At 36.2% G+C, this 19,270-nt stretch overlaps 1 protein-coding gene across 1 annotated transcript; it reads right to left on the bottom strand.

Annotated features, from left to right (window-relative positions):
* Nucleotides 1-4,077: 4,077 nt before the first annotated feature.
* Nucleotides 4,078-13,516, bottom strand: GIMD1 (GIMAP family P-loop NTPase domain containing 1). Its single transcript, XM_044226028.1, has 2 exons — nt 13,097-13,516; nt 4,078-4,338 (listed from the first exon to the last, which is right to left on the bottom strand). Exons 1-2 carry the CDS (start codon nt 13,514-13,516, stop codon nt 4,078-4,080), a joined length of 681 nt encoding a protein of 226 aa, XP_044081963.1.
* Nucleotides 13,517-19,270: the final 5,754 nt, after the last annotated feature.

Genomic DNA, 19,270 nt, shown 5'->3' with positions numbered 1-19,270 from the left:
TTTAGTAAAGGAAAAGAAAAATGCAAGAAATACGGTAACATAAAATAAGAGAAACATAAGAAACTTGTTCTAGATGTCAAGGAATAATATAAATCCATTTTGATTAAATCATTCTGGTATTGATAGTAATATGAAATAGGTAATGGAAAGAAATAAGAATCCAAAGTAGGTCTAGAAATGGATAGAGGAAATCTCTCTCTATATATAATCTACCTCCCTCTATCTTTCTTCAGTAGGAAAAGGATGAATTATTTAATAGAAAAAATATAATTGGTTACCTATCTGGAAGGAAATAAAACTAAAACCTTACCTTGTATGATGTACATAGAAATACATGAGTATAAGAAAATTCACAAATTTAGTTTGGCAAAAGTTCTCATAAACAAAGTTAAAGGATAAATAATAGAACTGACAAAAAAAGGCAACATAAAAGACAGATGAAAGACCAATATCTATAGTATACATTGAGCTCTTATATTTTGCCAAGCAGGGAGTGTTAACAAAAAAATTTAATGACAGTTGTTAAAGATGGTAAGGCAGTTTTTTTTTTTTAATAGGAACATCAAGATAGGTATAGGACTACTGCAATGGAATTTTAGAGTTGGGAAAGAGATTGGGCTCAACTCCCAGTGTAGCGTAGGCAAGTGGGAATTCACAAGTAAGGAGCAGGGTGGGGATCAGGGGTCACTTGGGAGTTGGTGGAGATAAGGAACCTGATCAGATATTGAGAGTGGGAGGGTCTTGGTAAACTGACGTACCAGAGTTTTTGCCGAGACTAGATTTTACAAGGAAGTGCATAGGTGGGGCTAGGAGAAGTTTAAGCCTAACAGACGTGTCGATCAAGCAAAGAATCATTGTAAGAAGTAATCCAATAGAAAATTGATAAAAAAGGACAAAGAATATGAAGAGACAATTCATAGATGAGTAAATCTAAATGAGCAACATCTTATAGAGATACTCTAATAGTAGTCTGGGAAATGCAAATTAAAGTAAGATGATTTTACATTTATCAAACGTGTTAGCAGTAGGTATTTAAGATGCTAACACTGATTGTGACAAGAATATAGGGAAAGGGTACAGAAACGGTGGTGAAAATAAAATTTCTTACAATATGAAAAGAAATTGGGTAAGATATATTGAAATTAAATTGTATGTATACTTTCAGGCAGAATATAACTTACAGGGAATATAACTTACAGAATATAACTTATAGGGGAAAAATCAATATTATATAAAAATACATATATAGAAATGGTTGGAGCATGGCTTTGGGTGGCAGAAAACTGGATTACACATCAATAGAGAAGCAGTTGCACAGACTGTTACAAATACACTGAAGTGTTAGGAGGGTTGAATTTAATAAGTTACATTTCAGAGTTGAAGGAATTTTTATGAGGTGGTAGTAAGTGAAAAAAAAGATACTATAGAGAGTTTAATGTGAAAATCTTTAAAAAAAGAAAAGGAAAAACAGAAGTCAGGGCAGCTGGGTGACTTAGTTAAGCATCTGGCTCTTGATGTCAGCTCAGGTCATGATCTCTTGAAGATTCTCTCTCTCTCCCTTTCTCTCCCCTTCCCCTCTCCACATCAAAGTAAGTTCAATAAATAAAAAAAAATAAGACAAAAGTCCTCCATATGCTTATATGTATATGTGTACTCTGTGTAATTTACTTGGACATGCAGAAAATAGGAATGGTGTATGTCATGCTCTTTGTTGACATGAGCTCTTTCTAATTGGCTGATGTGCGTTAGGAGAAGGAGAGTGGAAGAGGAGAGAGGTAATGGCAAACCAAAAAAGCAACATATAAGACTACTAAAAGAAAGTCAAGTATGTTATATGATCACATTTTAGGGAGCTAAGTATATAGACATATATATGATGATATAAAAATAATTCAAGGAAGAACATCACAGAAGTCTTCCTCTTTGAAACTGGTGGTGACACCTTCCCTCTATCAATTATTAACACCAAAGATCTTGAACCCTTAATGTTATGTATAATATATTTTTCCTGAAACTAGTATTTATGTTCTAGAAGAGTTGACATCACATGAATGAAGGATATGAAGGGCTTAAAACCTGAATTTCCCCCTCTCCTCACCACTCACTTCAGTTTCAGCTTCTCAGCCTCAAATACCTGGGGGCACTTGGGTGGCTCTGTTGGTTAAGCATCTGATTTTGGCTCAGGTCATGATCTCAAGGTCCTGGGGTGGAGCCCCACATTGGGCTCTCTGCTCAGCGGGGAGGCTGCTTCTCTCTCTGCCTCTGATCCTCCCCCCAAATTGTAGTCTCTCTCAATCTCTCAAATAAATAAATAAATAAATTCTTAAATATGTAAATATCTTTTTCTGTCACCAAGTGACCAACCCCTAGGGAAGTGTCAATTTTTTTTTAAAGATTTTATTTATTTATTTGACAGACAGAGATCACAGGTGGGCAGAGAAGCAGGCAGATAGAGAGGAAGGGAAGCAGACCCCCTGCGGAGCAGAGAGCCCGATGTGGGACTCAATCCCAGGACCCTGAGATCATGACCTAAGCTGAAGGCAGCGGCTTAACCCACTGAGCCACCCAGGTGCCCGGGAAGTGTCAATTTTTTATTTAGTTCTTAAATCAGCTCCATTGTTGAAGCTCTCACTTTACAATTAAATTGGTTCTAGGTTTTCTAATACCATTTATGCTAGAGTCCAGGTAAAATTAAGCATCAAGTAGGCTTTTGAGAGCTTACCGGGGAGAATAATCACAAGCTATAATCCTATTTCTAATAGGAAATTAGTGTATTGCACACTTTAAAAATATGAAACCAAGATGTTTGTAAATTAGGAACTATCTTAGTTAAAGAATTTTATAAATTATAAAGCTCATGTACAAATGTTAAACATGAGGGTGACCCAGTTTTGATTTAGTGGTAGTCTTGGGTGTTATGATTGACTAGAATTATTTTCCTTCAGTCCTCACTGCTGCCTTGAGACCATCCTGGAGCTCTCTACTAAGCCAAAGTGACAAACCTTTTAAAGTAGAGAAGACTCTTCTTAAGGTAAGGCTTTATTCATTTTTGATTATTGTTACTTGTTTCTGCCGCAAGGCTGGGCTCTGAATTTTTACCTGCATTTCCAACCCTAAATAGGAACCACAGGTCATAAGAAGATGGGAAAAGAAAGTTAACATTTATTGAGCATCTACCATGAGCCAAGTTGTTTAATCATTATAGTAACTATCAAGAGGATATTCCAAATGAGGATTTCACAGGATTAAATAATTTTCCTTGTCTAGCATCAAGTAAGTAGTGGAGATAGTTTTTAAAATATAGGTAGTAGTTTTTCATTTTAACTTTTATTTAAATATAACAGATACACCAAACAGTTTGGGAATCAAAACTGTTGGTTGTTGAATTTTCACAAAGTGAACACTCTGAAACCAGTCTCCAGGTCGGAAAACGAAACATCACCAGAATCTCAGAAGCCACCCGGAGCATGCTAATTATCCTCCCCAGAGAGTGATCTCTCCTGATTTCCAGCACTTCTAACATCAGAGTAGTTTATATTACATCAGTTTTGACTGCTTTTGAACTTTATATAAACAGGATCATACAATATATCCTGTTTTACGTCTGGCTTCTTTCAACTTTCCGTTTGGGCAGTTCATTGATATTGTCACGTGCAGTTGTAGTTTGCTCATTCTCATTATTGTATAATACTCCACTGTGCGAACATACCTCAATTTGCTTATCCATTTAACTGTTAATGGCCATTTGGATAATTTCCAATAGCTACTTAGCTATTACGAATAGTACAGCTATGAGCATTCTTATACACACATGTCTTTTGGTGCACAAATGCACGCATTTCTGCTGAATGTATACTTAGGAGGGCAGTTGCTGTGTCATAGGATCTGTGTTAGGAATTTTGATTACTTTATATTCTTCTTAACTGCCAAACAGTTGTCCAAAATTGGTTATACCAAATGTATACTCCAACCAGCAGCCTATGGGAATTCTGACAGTTCTCATCCATTCTAACAGAGGCATTATGAAACAAGGTTTCTGACTCTAAAACCCAATGCTCTTTTCCTTTTATCTAAATTTTATTTAAAGGTAAGAACTTGGTAACAATTTTCTTTTATGAATTCCATGATTCTTTCTAAGATTATTATTCTTTGTTCATTTAGTGAGTTTCCTTTTTTATACTGGAAAATACATCTGTGCTGAATAGAATTTAGCAGGGTCAGCAGTGTATCGGAGGCCTCACGCAAGTATTTATCTTCAGTGAACCCAGCTTCTTCTATTTTCTCTGCATGGGTGAAAAGAATGGCAGTGTAATTCTTCCAAGCATGTCCCAGAAGTTCCTGAAAGAAAGAAGAAGTTAAATGGCTATTTGACTTGGCCCATAGTCCTCAAACACAAGCAGAGGATAGTTTTTTAGACATATATTAGTTATTAGACATATATTAGACACATAGACAGTCAACAGATCTGGATGTCATGTTACTAAAAGCTGATATATGTAATGGGGAGTGAAGATGGGGTCAAATAATGGAAATAAAGAGAGAGATGGGCAGATTTTGTCTTAAAAAAAGGCTTTCTTCATTTTAATTTGCTCTTATAATTTATGTATATACAACTTCAGAACTGCGTATTATTAATGCTGCATATGATACTATTTCATTTACAACATTCAGCAATAATTTATATTTACCTGCCAACCTGAAGCTATTAGAACTACAGTTCCTTTAAGTCAAAGGACTTTGGCCAAGGGAATTATCCTATCTTTTTTTGTAGGAATGTTGTGTTATTATCATAACTAAAAGTATCTTCTGAGGATTTATAATTACATAATCTGGTTACAATCTATTGACTAATCAGATGACATGTAATGGAAAAGCTAAGATCAAATTACATTTAGTGATTTGGAACAACGACAAAACATTACTGTGATTAGAATCCTCTTCACTTCTCATGCCAGAATCAAGCCCAGTTTATCAGAGGACTTCCTCTAATGTGGTTGAAAAACATTGAAGACTGGTATTCCTTTGTTTAGTAATGTGTGGAAGTTGGTTATGGAATAAAGTCTTAATCGATTAGTGAATATAAGCTGATATAAAATGGAAGCAACAGAATGTGGCAAATTGTTCACACAATGTGGAAGGTATCTAGAAATAATCATTTAACATTTTTAATATTCCAAAAGTTATAGGAAATCATGACATTGTGGAAGTAAAATTACACTCCTTTCATTCCAAATATTCTTGTTACCAAAATATTTTCAAAGGTGCTACCAGTTTATAATACCAATTTGGAGTTTAGACCCTCACCATCATCCTAAATAGAAGATTTAAGGTATTTCATTTTTGAGTCTTCAGAAAAATATGAAATACTTAGGAATAAATACAACAAATGTCCAGGACCTCTAGTAATCAGAAGGAAGAAAGAAGGGAGAATAACTAATATTTAGTGGTAGACACTATGTTCATCAATTACACACTTTATTCCTTTTGAAATTATGTTGATAATGCTTTGTGGGAGATAATACAAACTCTGGTTTAAAAAATCTGAAAGACAGGTTGGGAAACTATTGTCAATGTATATAACAAATGAAGGATTGGTATTTATAAAACTGAAAAACTGAAAATGAAGAGAGAAAGAGGAAGAGAGAGAAAGGAAGGAGAGGAGGAAGAATCCAGACAGGTAAATAATATGGAAATATGGCAACTGTGGGACAATATATTTAAATTTAAACATATCTAGACCGTGGTTACCAATTACAATTCCTAATACAGTTTGTCATTTATCAGAGCTATGTATTTATGTATTTATCTCTGTGAGCTTTTGGAAGGTAGAATCTATGTCTTTCTTATCAAAGCCTCACGTTGTAAATTCTCAATAGAAAGTGGTTGGACTAATTAGGAGTTTGGAGCCTCACCATCACCTCAAACAGAAGGTTTAGGGTTTTATTTATTTGTTTTGAGTCTTCAGTTTTGAAGTTTAATCTTTGGGACAAAAAATTTACGTTCCTGTAAAATTTCTCTTGTGTTCTGTAGTTCCTGCTCATGGATTTGCATGTAGTCTGTACTTTCTCTTTTGCATTCAGACTCTCTCAATGAATAAGTCCAAAATTTTTCCTCATATCTGTTTAAAATTTGTCTCCACCATAGAATAATTGTATATTTCTGGTTCTCCTAAAAGTGCCCTGCCTGAAGAAAATCTGAATTGAAGTATCAGGATCAGTACATTAAATGAATAATTATTTTTAATAGATTCTATTACAAAAAGAACTTACAAAATAACCTTACAGAAGAACCTTACAAAAGAACTTTTAAGAAGGTATTTTAATTGGTATATTCTTATGTGCCCTCAAAACATAAATTATTAAAATTTAAATTAGCCCAACTTTTAAGGAAGATAGCTGTTTGTAAATCTAAGTATATGTGTAATGTCAACATCACATTTTAGCTAATAGTGACATAGCAACACTTGTCATACTTAGTATGTTGTAATGTATTTCTTGTGAAAAAGATCAAAGAGTTGCAAAATAAACAGGTGTTATGGTTTGAATTGTGTATCCCACTCCAAACTCATATGTTGAAATCCTAACCTCTAGTACTTCAGAATGTGACTTTATTTGACAAAGGGTTGTTGCTAATATAATTAGTCAAGTTAAGGCCACTAATGCAATACGATTGGTGTCCTTAGAAACATAAAAAAAGAAAATCAAGACCCTTGGATAGATTCTTCACTTACAGCCCACAGAAGGAATTAATCCTGATAATGTTCATTTCAGATTCCTAGCCTCCAGAACTGAGAGATAATATACTTCTGTTGCTTAAAAGACACCCAGGTAGTGAAATTTGTTATGGCAGCCCTAGCAATTTAATACAAATAGTTGAAAACTTTAAGAAGTGCTAAATAGATCTAGATTCTGGGAATAAAGAGATTTCTGGGTTATGTACATCAGAACCACTTGAGATGCTTGCTAAAAATGCATCAGAATTTTTAGGGATGGAACCTGGGAATTTGAATTTTAAAAAGAACTCCAGGTGATTTATTCCTTCTGCAAAGATTTTCTGAGGGTTACTTTGTTTCAGGAACACAGAGTGGACCATGACATATACTTTTCTGCTTATGTCTAGTGGAGATTCTTTTGTACTAACTTAGAACTGAGGAAGAGGGACAGGCAGGAAAGAAAACACTTTCCATTTGTTGTAACTGCAGGTATTGTGATAGAAAATATATTGGTGCTATAGAGGCAGACATTTGGCCCGGTTTGGGATGGGGGTGGAAAGTGAAGGTAAAGGGAGGAATCAGATCCAGTTTCTAGCATGTGATGATGCTTCAAGCATAGGAATCAACAAGAGAGTTATAGGGCAGTGAAGATGTACAAAGTAAAGAAAGTGATTGAGCCTTATTGGGGATTGTATGGTGTATAGTATTGGGAATTCTCTAAAGTGAAACTATTGATCCTTGAACATTCTTATCTCTGGAAGTTTCACAAATTTAGAGCCAGTTCTAATATTCACCCAGTATTGATCTGTTTATTTTGATGGTTATAATATTGAAATGTATACATTACAAGTTAATAAATAGACACTACCCTTAACCTTTTGAGTTCTACCTCCAGGTCTACCCCCAGGTTTTGGTTGATGCATGAACCACATTTGTCATTAAATATTTTTTGAAACATCACCATAATAAAAATTCATGCTAAATAAACTGTTTGGCCCAAGTGATCCCTTCCTGAGTTATATATTATAATATAGAATTCTTCTCTTGCTAGGTGAGTACTTATTGCGTTCAATGGTATAACTGTATAACTTTCACAGTATATCTTTAGTTCCTGGTTTTCTGGGTTGTAACATTAACACATTCCCTTTTTGTCTCCACCAGATATTTCCTATACTTTAAACTATAATAACATTCAGGGAAAATGAGTTCAACCACCTAAGGAAAATAGATTTGTAAGCTCAACACCACTTGCAAGTCCATGTGTTCAGCCACTGGGAAGTTTTTACATGTTGATAGTTATTTATGGAAGGATGCTCATGTTCTAAACTGTGAGAGAAATTGCACTTTTGAATTACTGCCAAAAATAGAAGAGAATGGTTGATTTAGCTTATAATCTTTAGATTGATTTTTGGCTGGAAAATAGTTGACTATTTGAAAGTAGTGTCGCTTGGTGTATAGTCATCATGTTAGTGGCCAAACGTGTTCTCTATGGACCCAGAGAAAGAATAATCACAGTTGATTGATACCTCACATAAAAATCCAAGAGTAAGATGAGTTAATGTAAGTTATCTGGTGTTAATAATTTAAATATAGTACTAAGCTAGATGGAAATTTTATAATCAATCATGAATTGTTTGGTTTCAGAGTGCTAATGGGTATGAGTCCATTTAGTCCTTTTGGGACAACTAGTTAGGATATAAACTTTGTTTTCCAGGAATTATGTTCATTTTCCCAGGACCTCACCAGCCCTGCCCCATTTGTTTGTGGTTGATGAAATCATAGCATCTGGACTTTTTAGGGGGAATTTTTTAAAAAGCCAACTATTACATCAACTGAGAAAAAAATTATCATGGAACAGGACAATAAGGACCATTCTTTATATTTCATACTATTCCCTTACTCTCATTCCTCTTAAAGCACCACATTTCTTTTGCCGAGAGCTGAATGATAAGACTTTGTTAGATCAGATTCAATAAATATTCAACCTTAGAGATATTTTGTCCAAATTGGCGTATTTTATAGAAGGGAATATTGTGACATGTGATGTTAAATGGCCAAAGCCTCACAGCTGGATTGTTGGCAGGCCTGGGCCTATAACAGATGTCCCCTACCTGCCTAGACCATGTCCTTCCCATTAAACTGGAGCTTCTTACTTTAACCTTTACTAAGCCAGTGAATTTTCTTCCCGGATTTTTTTTTTTCTAAATTAATAGGGAAGTTCTTATACATCAGGGCTGTGTAAATTTGATTTCACTCTGATCAAGATAATCCTGAAGAAGTTTACAAATAATATGTCCTAATTTTAGTGTAAGACAAACATGAACAATAAAATTATAATGACCATAGCTGACACTTAGTGTGCACTCATCTTGTGCTAGTGCCCGAGTTAATTTACTATTATGTTAATATGAAATTAGTCCTGAAAATAACCCAGTCAAGTAGACACTATTATTTTTCCCAATTTACCAATGAAGAGATTGAGGTTTGGAGAAGCTACTTGCCCGAGGTCCCAAAGCAAACTAGTAACTAAGTAGGAGCTTGACCACAAGTATAACTTACTCTAGAAGCCATGCTCTTATCTATAATAGATTGCTCATATCCAGTAATTCATTTGAATGAGGTACTCATTACAATCTGCGTAGTGACAAAAACAATAAAAATGTTAATAATGATAGTAATTTTCTATGAAATCTACTCTAAGTCAGGCAAAATGCAGAGCATATTACATCATTAAACAAAACCCTTGAACCTCTTGAACATAGGTAAAATTATCCTCATTTTAAAAGTGAGGAACCGAAGCCAAGAAACTCGTAGTAATATTTATAGTCACATACTTAAAATTGTAAGAAGGCTTATTTTTCAACTAAATTCTATCCAAGAACTAAGCTCGTTATCTTTGTTAAGTATTTTCAGGCCTTATGTTTGCCTCTCTGAGTCTTTTGTGTACACACCCACCTGTAACACCAACATTTGAGTTGTTCATTCTAAATAAAAAAATACCTGCTTGAGGCCTGATTATGTACAGTAATAATACATGATACCATGATAGTGGAAAGAATTTGGACTTTAGTCAATTCCTAGATTCAATTCCTAGTGCAGTTTGGCTGATTGCTAGCACTTTTCTTAAGGTGATTTTATTGTCTTCTCTTATTCATTATTTGTGGATTTTTAAATAACAGTCAAATGATAGTCAGATAATATATAGATGAATCATTCCCTTTATTTCCCAATTTTGGGGAGATGACTCACATCTCCACCTTTTTGCTATAAATTAGGAAGGCCTAACATAAATTTTAAAAAAAGGGATCATTTGGGGAAATGTTTCATTTGTCATTGCTGGCAGCCTACAACCCCTCCAAAAAATATTAGAGCACAAATTAAAAGAGATATTTGAAGAGACCACAGGGAGGTACAAGAAAGAAGAGGTCACTTCTTTGGCACTGGCCTTGTAGGCTCCTTCTGAGGCAGGCGTGAGTGCTGCCAGAAAGGAGGAAAGCAAAAGGGAGAAGGCAGATATTCCATCCCCCATTTTGCAAAAGCCAGGAAGAAAAAGAAATCCAGGGTGTGTCTGGAACCAAGAGGACCTTAACAACTAACTCCTTGCTCTTCCTAACAGCTGTTGGTCCTGTTGAATATTCAGACATTCTGCAGCTGCTCCTAATCTGTGAGCACATCCAGATGGCTGCCACCAGTAACTGAAGCACCTTCAGGAAGAAGGTCATAAACAGCCAGCTTGTGCATAGGCGATCTTCAACCAAAAATTATGATGGAAGCTCAGAATAGGACTTGTGTGCCTCCCAGGGGTCATGGGCCCCTCTGTAGGTTACTAAATCTTGGCTTCTCAGTTTTCCTGGGAGGGAAAAGATATTTATTTAAGAAAAAAAAAAAAATTCTGGATCCGAGTTTAACTGTAGCCCATCTCCTCTCTGCCTTTATGTCATGAACTGGACACTGAATTAAGAAAGCAGTGGTAAGAGAAGGCGGCTGTATGCCAGGGACTTTTTAAAAAGATCAGAGGCATGTATGAATCAAATTCACTTGTATAAAAAAAAATAAGGAATTACAATAGAGCTCTATATCCTAAAACCGGAAAAAGGTCTATTTTTAAAATGTATGTCTTTTTTTTTTTAAAGATGTTTTATTTATTTGGCAGAGAGAGAGGGAGAGAGCGAGAGAGCGAGCACATAAGCAGGAGGAGTGGCAGGCAGAGGCAGAGGGAGAAGCAGACTTCCTACTGAGCAGGGAGCCCAATGATGCAGGGCTCAATCCCAGAACCCCACCATCATGACCAGAGCCAAAGGCAGATGCTATATTGACTGAGCCACCCAGGCACCCTTAAATTGTCTGTCTTTTAAAATACCGTTTTCAGCTAAGCATAGGACGAGCATAGAGAACAATTTGGAGACATAAGGAAAGAGGTTAGTTTTTGAGAAATATTTGTGCATTTACTGAATTTACTGATTTTTATCCATCTGTATCTTCAACTTAGTAACAGCTTTACGTGAACTTTAAAACTTATTTAAAAAAATTACACTGGTGGAATGGCAACAGGTTTTCCCTCACTTGATTTCTACCAGAAATATTGTTTGAAATGTAGTCTTTAATAGTTTGGGGGAAGTTTGTGGGTTGTCTTAGATTCCACATTGTTTCTTAATTGCAATCATCTTCTCTTCTTTGCTTTTGCACAGCATGTCCCTGATTTTTCAGGAGTTAGATGATGAAGAATATTTTTTTATACTCTTGTCTCCCTAATTTTTTCCGCTAGTTTGTTGTGATTTCACATATGGCTTTTTTTCCCCCATTTTTAGAAACATGCAGTTACTGAAAAAAAAAGTGTGTCTGTCATTTAGAACAATCTTATGCCTTAACAAGTTAAAGGGAAAAATATTTATTTGAATCTAAGTACACTATCTTTCTAAGTGTAACAGATCTTGTATCTATGTGATCAGAGATTGGGTTGAAAGAAGAGTAGCATTTATACAAATTCTTGAGTGAAAAAATGTCTGCTCTGTATTCTCCCTGTAGTTTACCTGTGGAGCTTCTAGTAGTGAAGAGTTCTCTTAACCTTGGTGACTTAATGAGGCTACTGAGTAGTACTAGTCAAGTCCATTGGTTAAATGGTGGCCCGAGACTAGAGAATCAAGAGATGAGTAGAATGGAGGAGCTCAATGAGCAGTTTCCAGGAATTGTTGGTTATAGATGGACTTGGTTCATACATGTGTATGTACCATATGCAAGTATTACTCCCTCCATCTCCTAGTTATAGCCATATTCATAAGCCCTCCCTATTCCCAGATCCTTTCCTAGACTGGCTAAACAAGCTTCTAATTTAGTGACTTCTAATAAATGAACAAACAAACACGGACAGACCACTAGGCAAGGTGGCATATGTTATTCATGTTCACGCTGAGGTCTCTGTGGTCTTTTCTTGGCTACAGTGAATCAGTTGCTGACCCTATAGATGATGAGGCACTCAGAGCATCTGAAATTCCTGATGTCTTTCCTATCAGTAAAGCACAGCTCACCATGATATAAATTACAGTGAAACTTGCTTTTTCCCAGGCCATACATTATACTACTTTAGCACTTAATGTATTGTCTTGTACTTGTTTATCTATTTGTCTCTTCTAGACTGTAATTTTTTTAAGGACAGGACTGATATATTGTTCATCAGTCATTAAGCTCCATATAAGTAACTGATACAATTTTCAGTGACTAAATCAGTGAGTGAACACCCATTTGTTAGTAAACTATAAGAGATTGTGCCCTTGATGTTAAAAGGATACAAGTTTTAGTAGTTCTTAAACTTTGCTATTAAAAAAAAATGGACCATTTATGCAAATGCAGGTATGAAGGTTCTACGCTTGAAATTTAGTACAGCTTGGATAAATATGCATTTTTAACAGCCCAGTTGATTCTGAAACAGCTGGTCTGAAGAACACATTTACAAATTCACTCAAGGGTCAGTTAACTTCTGAATTCTAGCATCTTACTTGGGGATGTGAAGGAGTTTGTCTGTGACCTAGATATAAAATGACTAACTGAATTCCTCTAAAGGAAATTGTAAAAATGACTCTTGGTAGGAAAAATCAAGTAATTTTTACCATTTCTTTGTGACCAACACTTATTTTTTTGTCTCTCTCTCTTTTTTTTTAATGTTATGTTTGTCACCATACAGTACATCATTAGTTTTGGATGTAGTGTTCCATGATTCATTGTTTGCGTATAACACCCAGTGCTCCATGCAATACGTGCCTTCCTTAATACCCATCACCCAACAGTTGTTTTAAACGTGCTCTAAACTTGTCTTTTAAACAGATTGTCATGGGATAATGTTCTCCAAATAAAAATAATGGCATTAGTGTAATTGCCTTTTTGTATTACCTGAATCATCTGGACTGAGGAAGATACTTCCTGTCCGCAAAGAGGCACGTCTGCTCTCTGGACCAGCAGTGCAAGATGGAGACCCTCTTGCCCGAAGTGATGTGCCAGGGCCTCCTTGACTTCCTGTTTTACATGCTCCTGTTTCAACCTGCTGTGTGGATAACCTGGAGTGTCCAAGACCTGAATCTGCAGTGTTATCTCTTGTCCCCCTCGACGCATGAAGCCACAGAGGTGACAACTGCGGCCCAGACAACAATCTTTGGTTACAGAACATGGAGAAAAGCTGCTGTGGAAGTCAGCGCTTCCCAGAAGAATGTTCCCAGCAGAACTTTTTCCACTCTGAGTCATGCCAAAGAGGGCCAAGTTGATGATCATCTTGTTAGAGTCTGTCATGTCTGTGGGCAAACAAAGGTTCAGCATAAGCAGTTAGGCTTCAATATTCACCCAAGGTAAGCCTTCTTACTTGGCCTGGAACATTCCTGGTACTATTTTTGGCTTACTTACCCCTCATTCATAGTGACTAAAGCATGAAGGAGTGCTCCACTAAAGTGGAGACACCCCGATGAGAACAGGAAGATTAAAATAATATTGGTAGCTTGCAATGGGAGAGGAGGGAGAAGTCAAATACAGACAAAGAAGGGACGAGGAAGCAATAATTGCAGGAAAATGAGTGGGAAAAAAACAAATTACATGAAGATGATGTAAACCATGTTTAGGAGGATTGCGTTAAGTCATCAATGTGGCAGGTGAGTCGGTTTAGCAAGGGGTGCTGAGGTTTCTGGGTTCATTAATGAGGCTAGCATCAATATTTGGAAATAAATCACTTTTAGAGGAGAAGTAGGAACAGAAGAGTGGAAGAAATGGATCTTTCTAGCATTTTAAAAAACATCCCCAATTTCCCCATCTCCCTACCCCTGGAATACACACACAAGTGGCATCTGCAAAAAATTATCTTCCCTGACTTCCTGAATGTTTGTCTCCTATAAAGCATGAATACTGTTAAAGAAGATTTCTGTTTTTGTTTACTTTTTTTTTTTTTTTACAACCAGGCAACATTCTGATGAAAATGAGAACTGCTTGTAATTTCTGTTATGAAATAATTAATAAATCATTTCCATGATCTACCATAGTAACTTACTGGCTTTTGAATAAAGGAAGTAAAGCCCAACACATTATGTAGCTCAATTAAGAGGGAGGAGAATCTTGGGAGAATCTATTCCATTTACTGCCCTCCTAAAATGGAGGTAATCTTTTGTGTAGAACATAAGAATTTTTCCTAAAGATTTTATTTATTTGTTTGACAGAGACACAGTGAGAGAAGGAACACAAACAGGAGGAGTGGGAGAAGGAGAAGCAGGCTTCCCATGGAGCAAGGAGCGCACGCAATGCAGAGCTTGATCCCAGAACCCTGGGATCATGACCTGAGCTGAAGGCAGATGCTTAAAGACTGAACCACACAGGTGCCCCTAGAACAAAAGCATTTTAAAGTCATTGATCATTTTCATTAGATCAGTAAGACAGAGCTATAGCCAATTGCCAAATGAACTCAACCTGATGATTCAGAAGTAAGAACATTTAATTAAAATTGCATATTTAGGGGCATCTGGGTGTCTCAGTCCTTAAGTGTCTGCCTTTGGCTCAGGTCATGATCCTAGGGTCCTGGGATGAAGCCCCACATCGGGCTTCCTGCTCTGCAGGAAGCCCTGCTTCTCCCTCTCCCATTTCCTCAGATTCTTCTCCCATTCCCCCTGTTTGTGCTCCCTCTCTCCGTGTCTCTCTTTGTCAAATAAATAAATTAAAAATCTTTTAAAAAATTGCATATTTATTATTTTTGCTTATAACTTGTACTTCTGTTATTCAGTTTTATATACCTTTGGCCTTTCTTGTCCTCTATTGTCCCTTACCCCAATCTCCCTAGACTCTAATATGAACATTTTGAAGTAACCTTACACCCCCACACGAAAGACACTCATTTTTGGAGTCCCTCCAGGTGCCCCAATTTACCCAGCTCATTCAGCTGTGTCGGCTGAACCACAGTCACTCAAGTTTCTTTTTACTCCTGAATCAAATGCATGATTAAACAAAATAATTATTATAGAGTCCCAATAACTTGCTATATGTCACCTACCTTTTTCCAATCTTAGAAATACTTTTTCCACAAAGACTTTTCTGGAGCTGGAACAGTTGTTCTTTGGTATGAACTTTAAACTTCTGACAGTGTCACCATACCACTCTGGGACTGATACTGTATGTGTTTTATTAGGTTAATCTATTACCAGAATCCTCTCCATAAATGGTGCACTGTCTTTCTCTAATCAGCACTGAACTGTTTTTGCCATCTGATAGGCTGAACATTTCAACAGATACTTCCTGAAACTTTATTTTCAAGATTAAATTAGTTGTTTTAGGGCATTGCTGATAGGTAATACCTTATTTCTAGCATAAATAAATGCAAAATTGACAACTATTTTTTAAAGTCATTCTTTTCTCTCTTTTTCTTTTTTTTTTTTAAAAGATTTTATTTATTTATTTGACAGACAGAGATCACAAGTAGGCAGAGAGGCCAGCAGAGAGAGAAGGGAAGCAGTCTCCTCGCTTGAGCAGAGAGCCCAATACAGGACTCAATCCCAGGACCCTGGGATCATGACCTGAGCCGAAGGCAGAGGCTTTAACCCACTGAGCCACTCAGGCACCCCAAGACTGACAATTATTAAACACAAACTAGATGTTCAAAAACAATGGTCACAATTTTTCCATTGAAAATGATAGAACGTTTCTCATTTACTCTACATCAAAAGTTTCAACAAATAGATACGCAATGTAAATGCAATCAAAAGATATTGAGTTCATAGCAGTATATCGTTAATAAATTCAAAAATTCTATAAGAAAATGCTTCGCTATTTCCATGGAATTGAAATTATCTTATCCTAACTGATGCAATCACTAACGTGCTCATATCTATCTGCACATGTAGTTTCCATATCAATTAATGATAGCGTATTTCAGAAAAGGAGTACAACTAACTACAAATTGAGGCCAAATACATTTTGCTTAAAATTGGGGTTTCATCTTGTTGTTGAAAGCTTTAATTTTTTCTCTATTTAACGCATATTTTTCCAACTATCTCTTTAGTGTGTAAGATGTAGAAACCTTAGTATGGTTATATTCTGGTTCATCTTTTCCTATACCTCTCAAAAAGTCTGTGAAGTATGTATTTCTGTGTTTAGGAATCTTGGAGACATCTGGAATGCCTTATGACTTCATGGGCAGAAAGTTTAAAAGTCTTCCTGTGTGGATATAACAAGGAAAACATGAACTGTTTTCATTCATCTGACAAGCACATTTGGCCTTGTTGAATGAAGCAGAAAGAATCTCCCCCAGGTGGCAGTAGTAGCCCGTTTCCTAAGAAGTAATTTTGAACCAGAATTTATTTCATTTTCTTCTTCAAACCATAAAATGATATTCTTCAAATAGGCAACTTACATCAACACATATTAATTGTATGGAAGATCTTTTGAATAAAGGTAAAATGAAGCCATCTTTCCCGTGTTTTGTATAAAATGTGACAAGTGTAGAAGGTTCTTAGTTTTCAAACCCTCCACTTTGCAATCATAGCTTAAATCATTTGCTGAATGCAGTAGCTGACAGTTTAACAAATAAAGTTCAGAGTTCATATGTGTAGTTAAAAGCTTCTGCATAGCAAAGGAAACAGTCAACAAAACAAAGAGGCAACCCACGGAATGGGAGAAGATATTTGCAAATGACAGTACAGACAAAAGGTTGAAATCCAGGATCTATAAAGAACTCCTCAAACTCAACACACACAAAACAGACAATTATATAATTATATAATAATTTATATATAATAATTATATAATTATATAAAAAATGGGCAGAAGATATGAACAGACACTTCTCCAATCAAGACATACAAATGGCTATCAGACACATGAAAAAAATGTTCATCATCACTAGCCATCAGGGAGATGCAAATTAAAACCACATTGAGATACCACCTTACATCAGTTAAAATGGCCAAAATTAGCAAGACAGGAAACAGCATGTGTAGGAGAGGATGTGGAGAAAGGGGAACCCTCTTACACTGTTGGTGGGAATGCAAGTTGGTGCAGCCATTTTGGAAAACAGTGTGGAGATTCCTCAAGAAATTAAAAATAGAGCTTCCCTATGACCCTGCAATTGCACTCTTGGGTATTTACCCCAAAGATACAGATGTAGTGAAAAGGAGGGCCATCTGTACCCCAATGTTTATAGCAGCAATGGCCACGATCGCCAAACCGTGGAAAGAACCAAGATGCCCTTCAACGGACGAATGGATAAGGAAGATGTGGTCCATATACACTATGGAGTATTAGGCCTCCATCAGAAAGGATGAATACCCAACTTTTGTAGCAACATGGACAGGACTGGAAGAGATTATGCTGAGTGAAATCAGCCAAGCAGAGAGAGTCAGTTATCATATGGTTTCACTTATTTGTGGAGCATAACAAATAGCATGGAGGACAAGGGGAGTAAGGAGAGGAGAAGGGAGTTGAGGGAAATTGGAAGGGGAGGTGAACCATGAGAGACTATGGACTCTGAAAAACAATCTGAGGGTTTTGAAGGGGCGGAGGATGGGAGGTTGGGGGAACCAGGTGGTGGGTATTGGAGAGGGTACGTATGGCATGGAGCACTAGGTGTGGTGTAAAAACAATGAATACTGTTACACTGAAAAATAAATAAATAAATAAATTTTTAAAAAAGTTCCAATGAGGCTTCAACATTTAAAAATAATTTCCAACAGGTTTAATGGTAGTTTTAGATCTAAGCCAATTTAGAGATTATATAGAAGGGTAGTGTATTGTTACTAGATGTTGTTAAATAATTGATGCTAATTCTTTTTGGATCAGAGTGAAAAAGCAACTTGAAAAATTACCTTTGCTCTTTACTGAAACTTGTCTGAATACAATGTAGCTGGGATAAAACTGTATTACTTTAATGACTGGCTCTAGAATATCTCTGACAAAGGAAATTGTCTTTGAGAAGATAGTTGGATTAGCTACTCGAAGTAGAAAAGGGGATCCTGATAACATAAGTCAAACTCACAAGAAGTGATCGCCAAACTGCTGGGAATAAGGGAAGAGCCAAGAAGAGAATAGAGAAGATCCAGGTATAACAAGAAGGGATGGAAGGAAGGAGGGGGAGAGAGAGATAGAAGGGGAAAAGAGAAGGTAATGGGAGATATTAGAACATGGCCGGACTCTGGATTTTCCACTTGTGCAAATGGTTAAAGGACTTTGTGAGAACAGAGATAGCTAATGTTCAATTTTAAGTTTTTTGCATTTCTGGAATATAAAGTAAGCTGTGTTCATAATTATTTTGTATGAGGGTGGATATTTTTTGTTTGTTTGTTTTTGGTTGTAGTTAGCATTTTACTTTATTTTATTTTGTTTTTATGGAAATTAATGGAGAAACTTGAGGTACTCCCCAGGTTAGCACAGGATGAAGGCCACAGAAGGTGAATATTGGAAATGACATCTGAAGTGAAGTAATTGAGGAAAAGGAGGAGGTTGAAGCTAGGAGACTAGTCCCTAGGAGCCTGCAAGAATCTTGGGAAGGATCTTAGACTTTACACGGTCTCTGAAATGAGATATTTTATGGTAAGGATGACTCTCGTTGACATGAGTAAAAATTATATTTCAAATTACACACATAAGCACAGTATTAATTTGCTAGAACTATCATAGCAAAGTATCATGGACTGAGTGGTTTAAATAAGAAAAGTTAATTTTCTCACAGATCTTGAGGCTAGAAGTGTGAGATTAAGGTGTCAGTGGAGTGGTTTCTCCTGAAGCCTCTCTCCTTAGCTTGTCATGATCATCTTCTCCCTGTCTCTTCATATGGTCTTTCCTGTGTATGTTGTGTCTATGTTGTGTCCAGATTTTTTCATTTTATAAGGACACCAGTCATAGCGGATTAGGGCCCACCATAATGACCTAATTTTAACTTAATTACCTCTTTTAAAGGCCATGTCTCCAAATACAGTCATGTTCTAAGGTACAAGAGGTTAGGATTGTAACATAAGAATTTGGGAGATACATGATTCAGCTCGTAATGCACATGTACACACATTATATTAACATTTGTGCATCTATGTATACATTACAATTATATAA

The sequence above is a fragment of the Neovison vison genome, chromosome 11, assembly GCF_020171115.1.
Source record: "Neovison vison isolate M4711 chromosome 11, ASM_NN_V1, whole genome shotgun sequence".
NCBI lineage: Eukaryota > Metazoa > Chordata > Mammalia > Carnivora > Mustelidae > Neogale > Neogale vison.
Note: the sequence above shows the minus strand (reverse complement) of the source record. Positions and strands in the feature narration are given on the sequence as shown.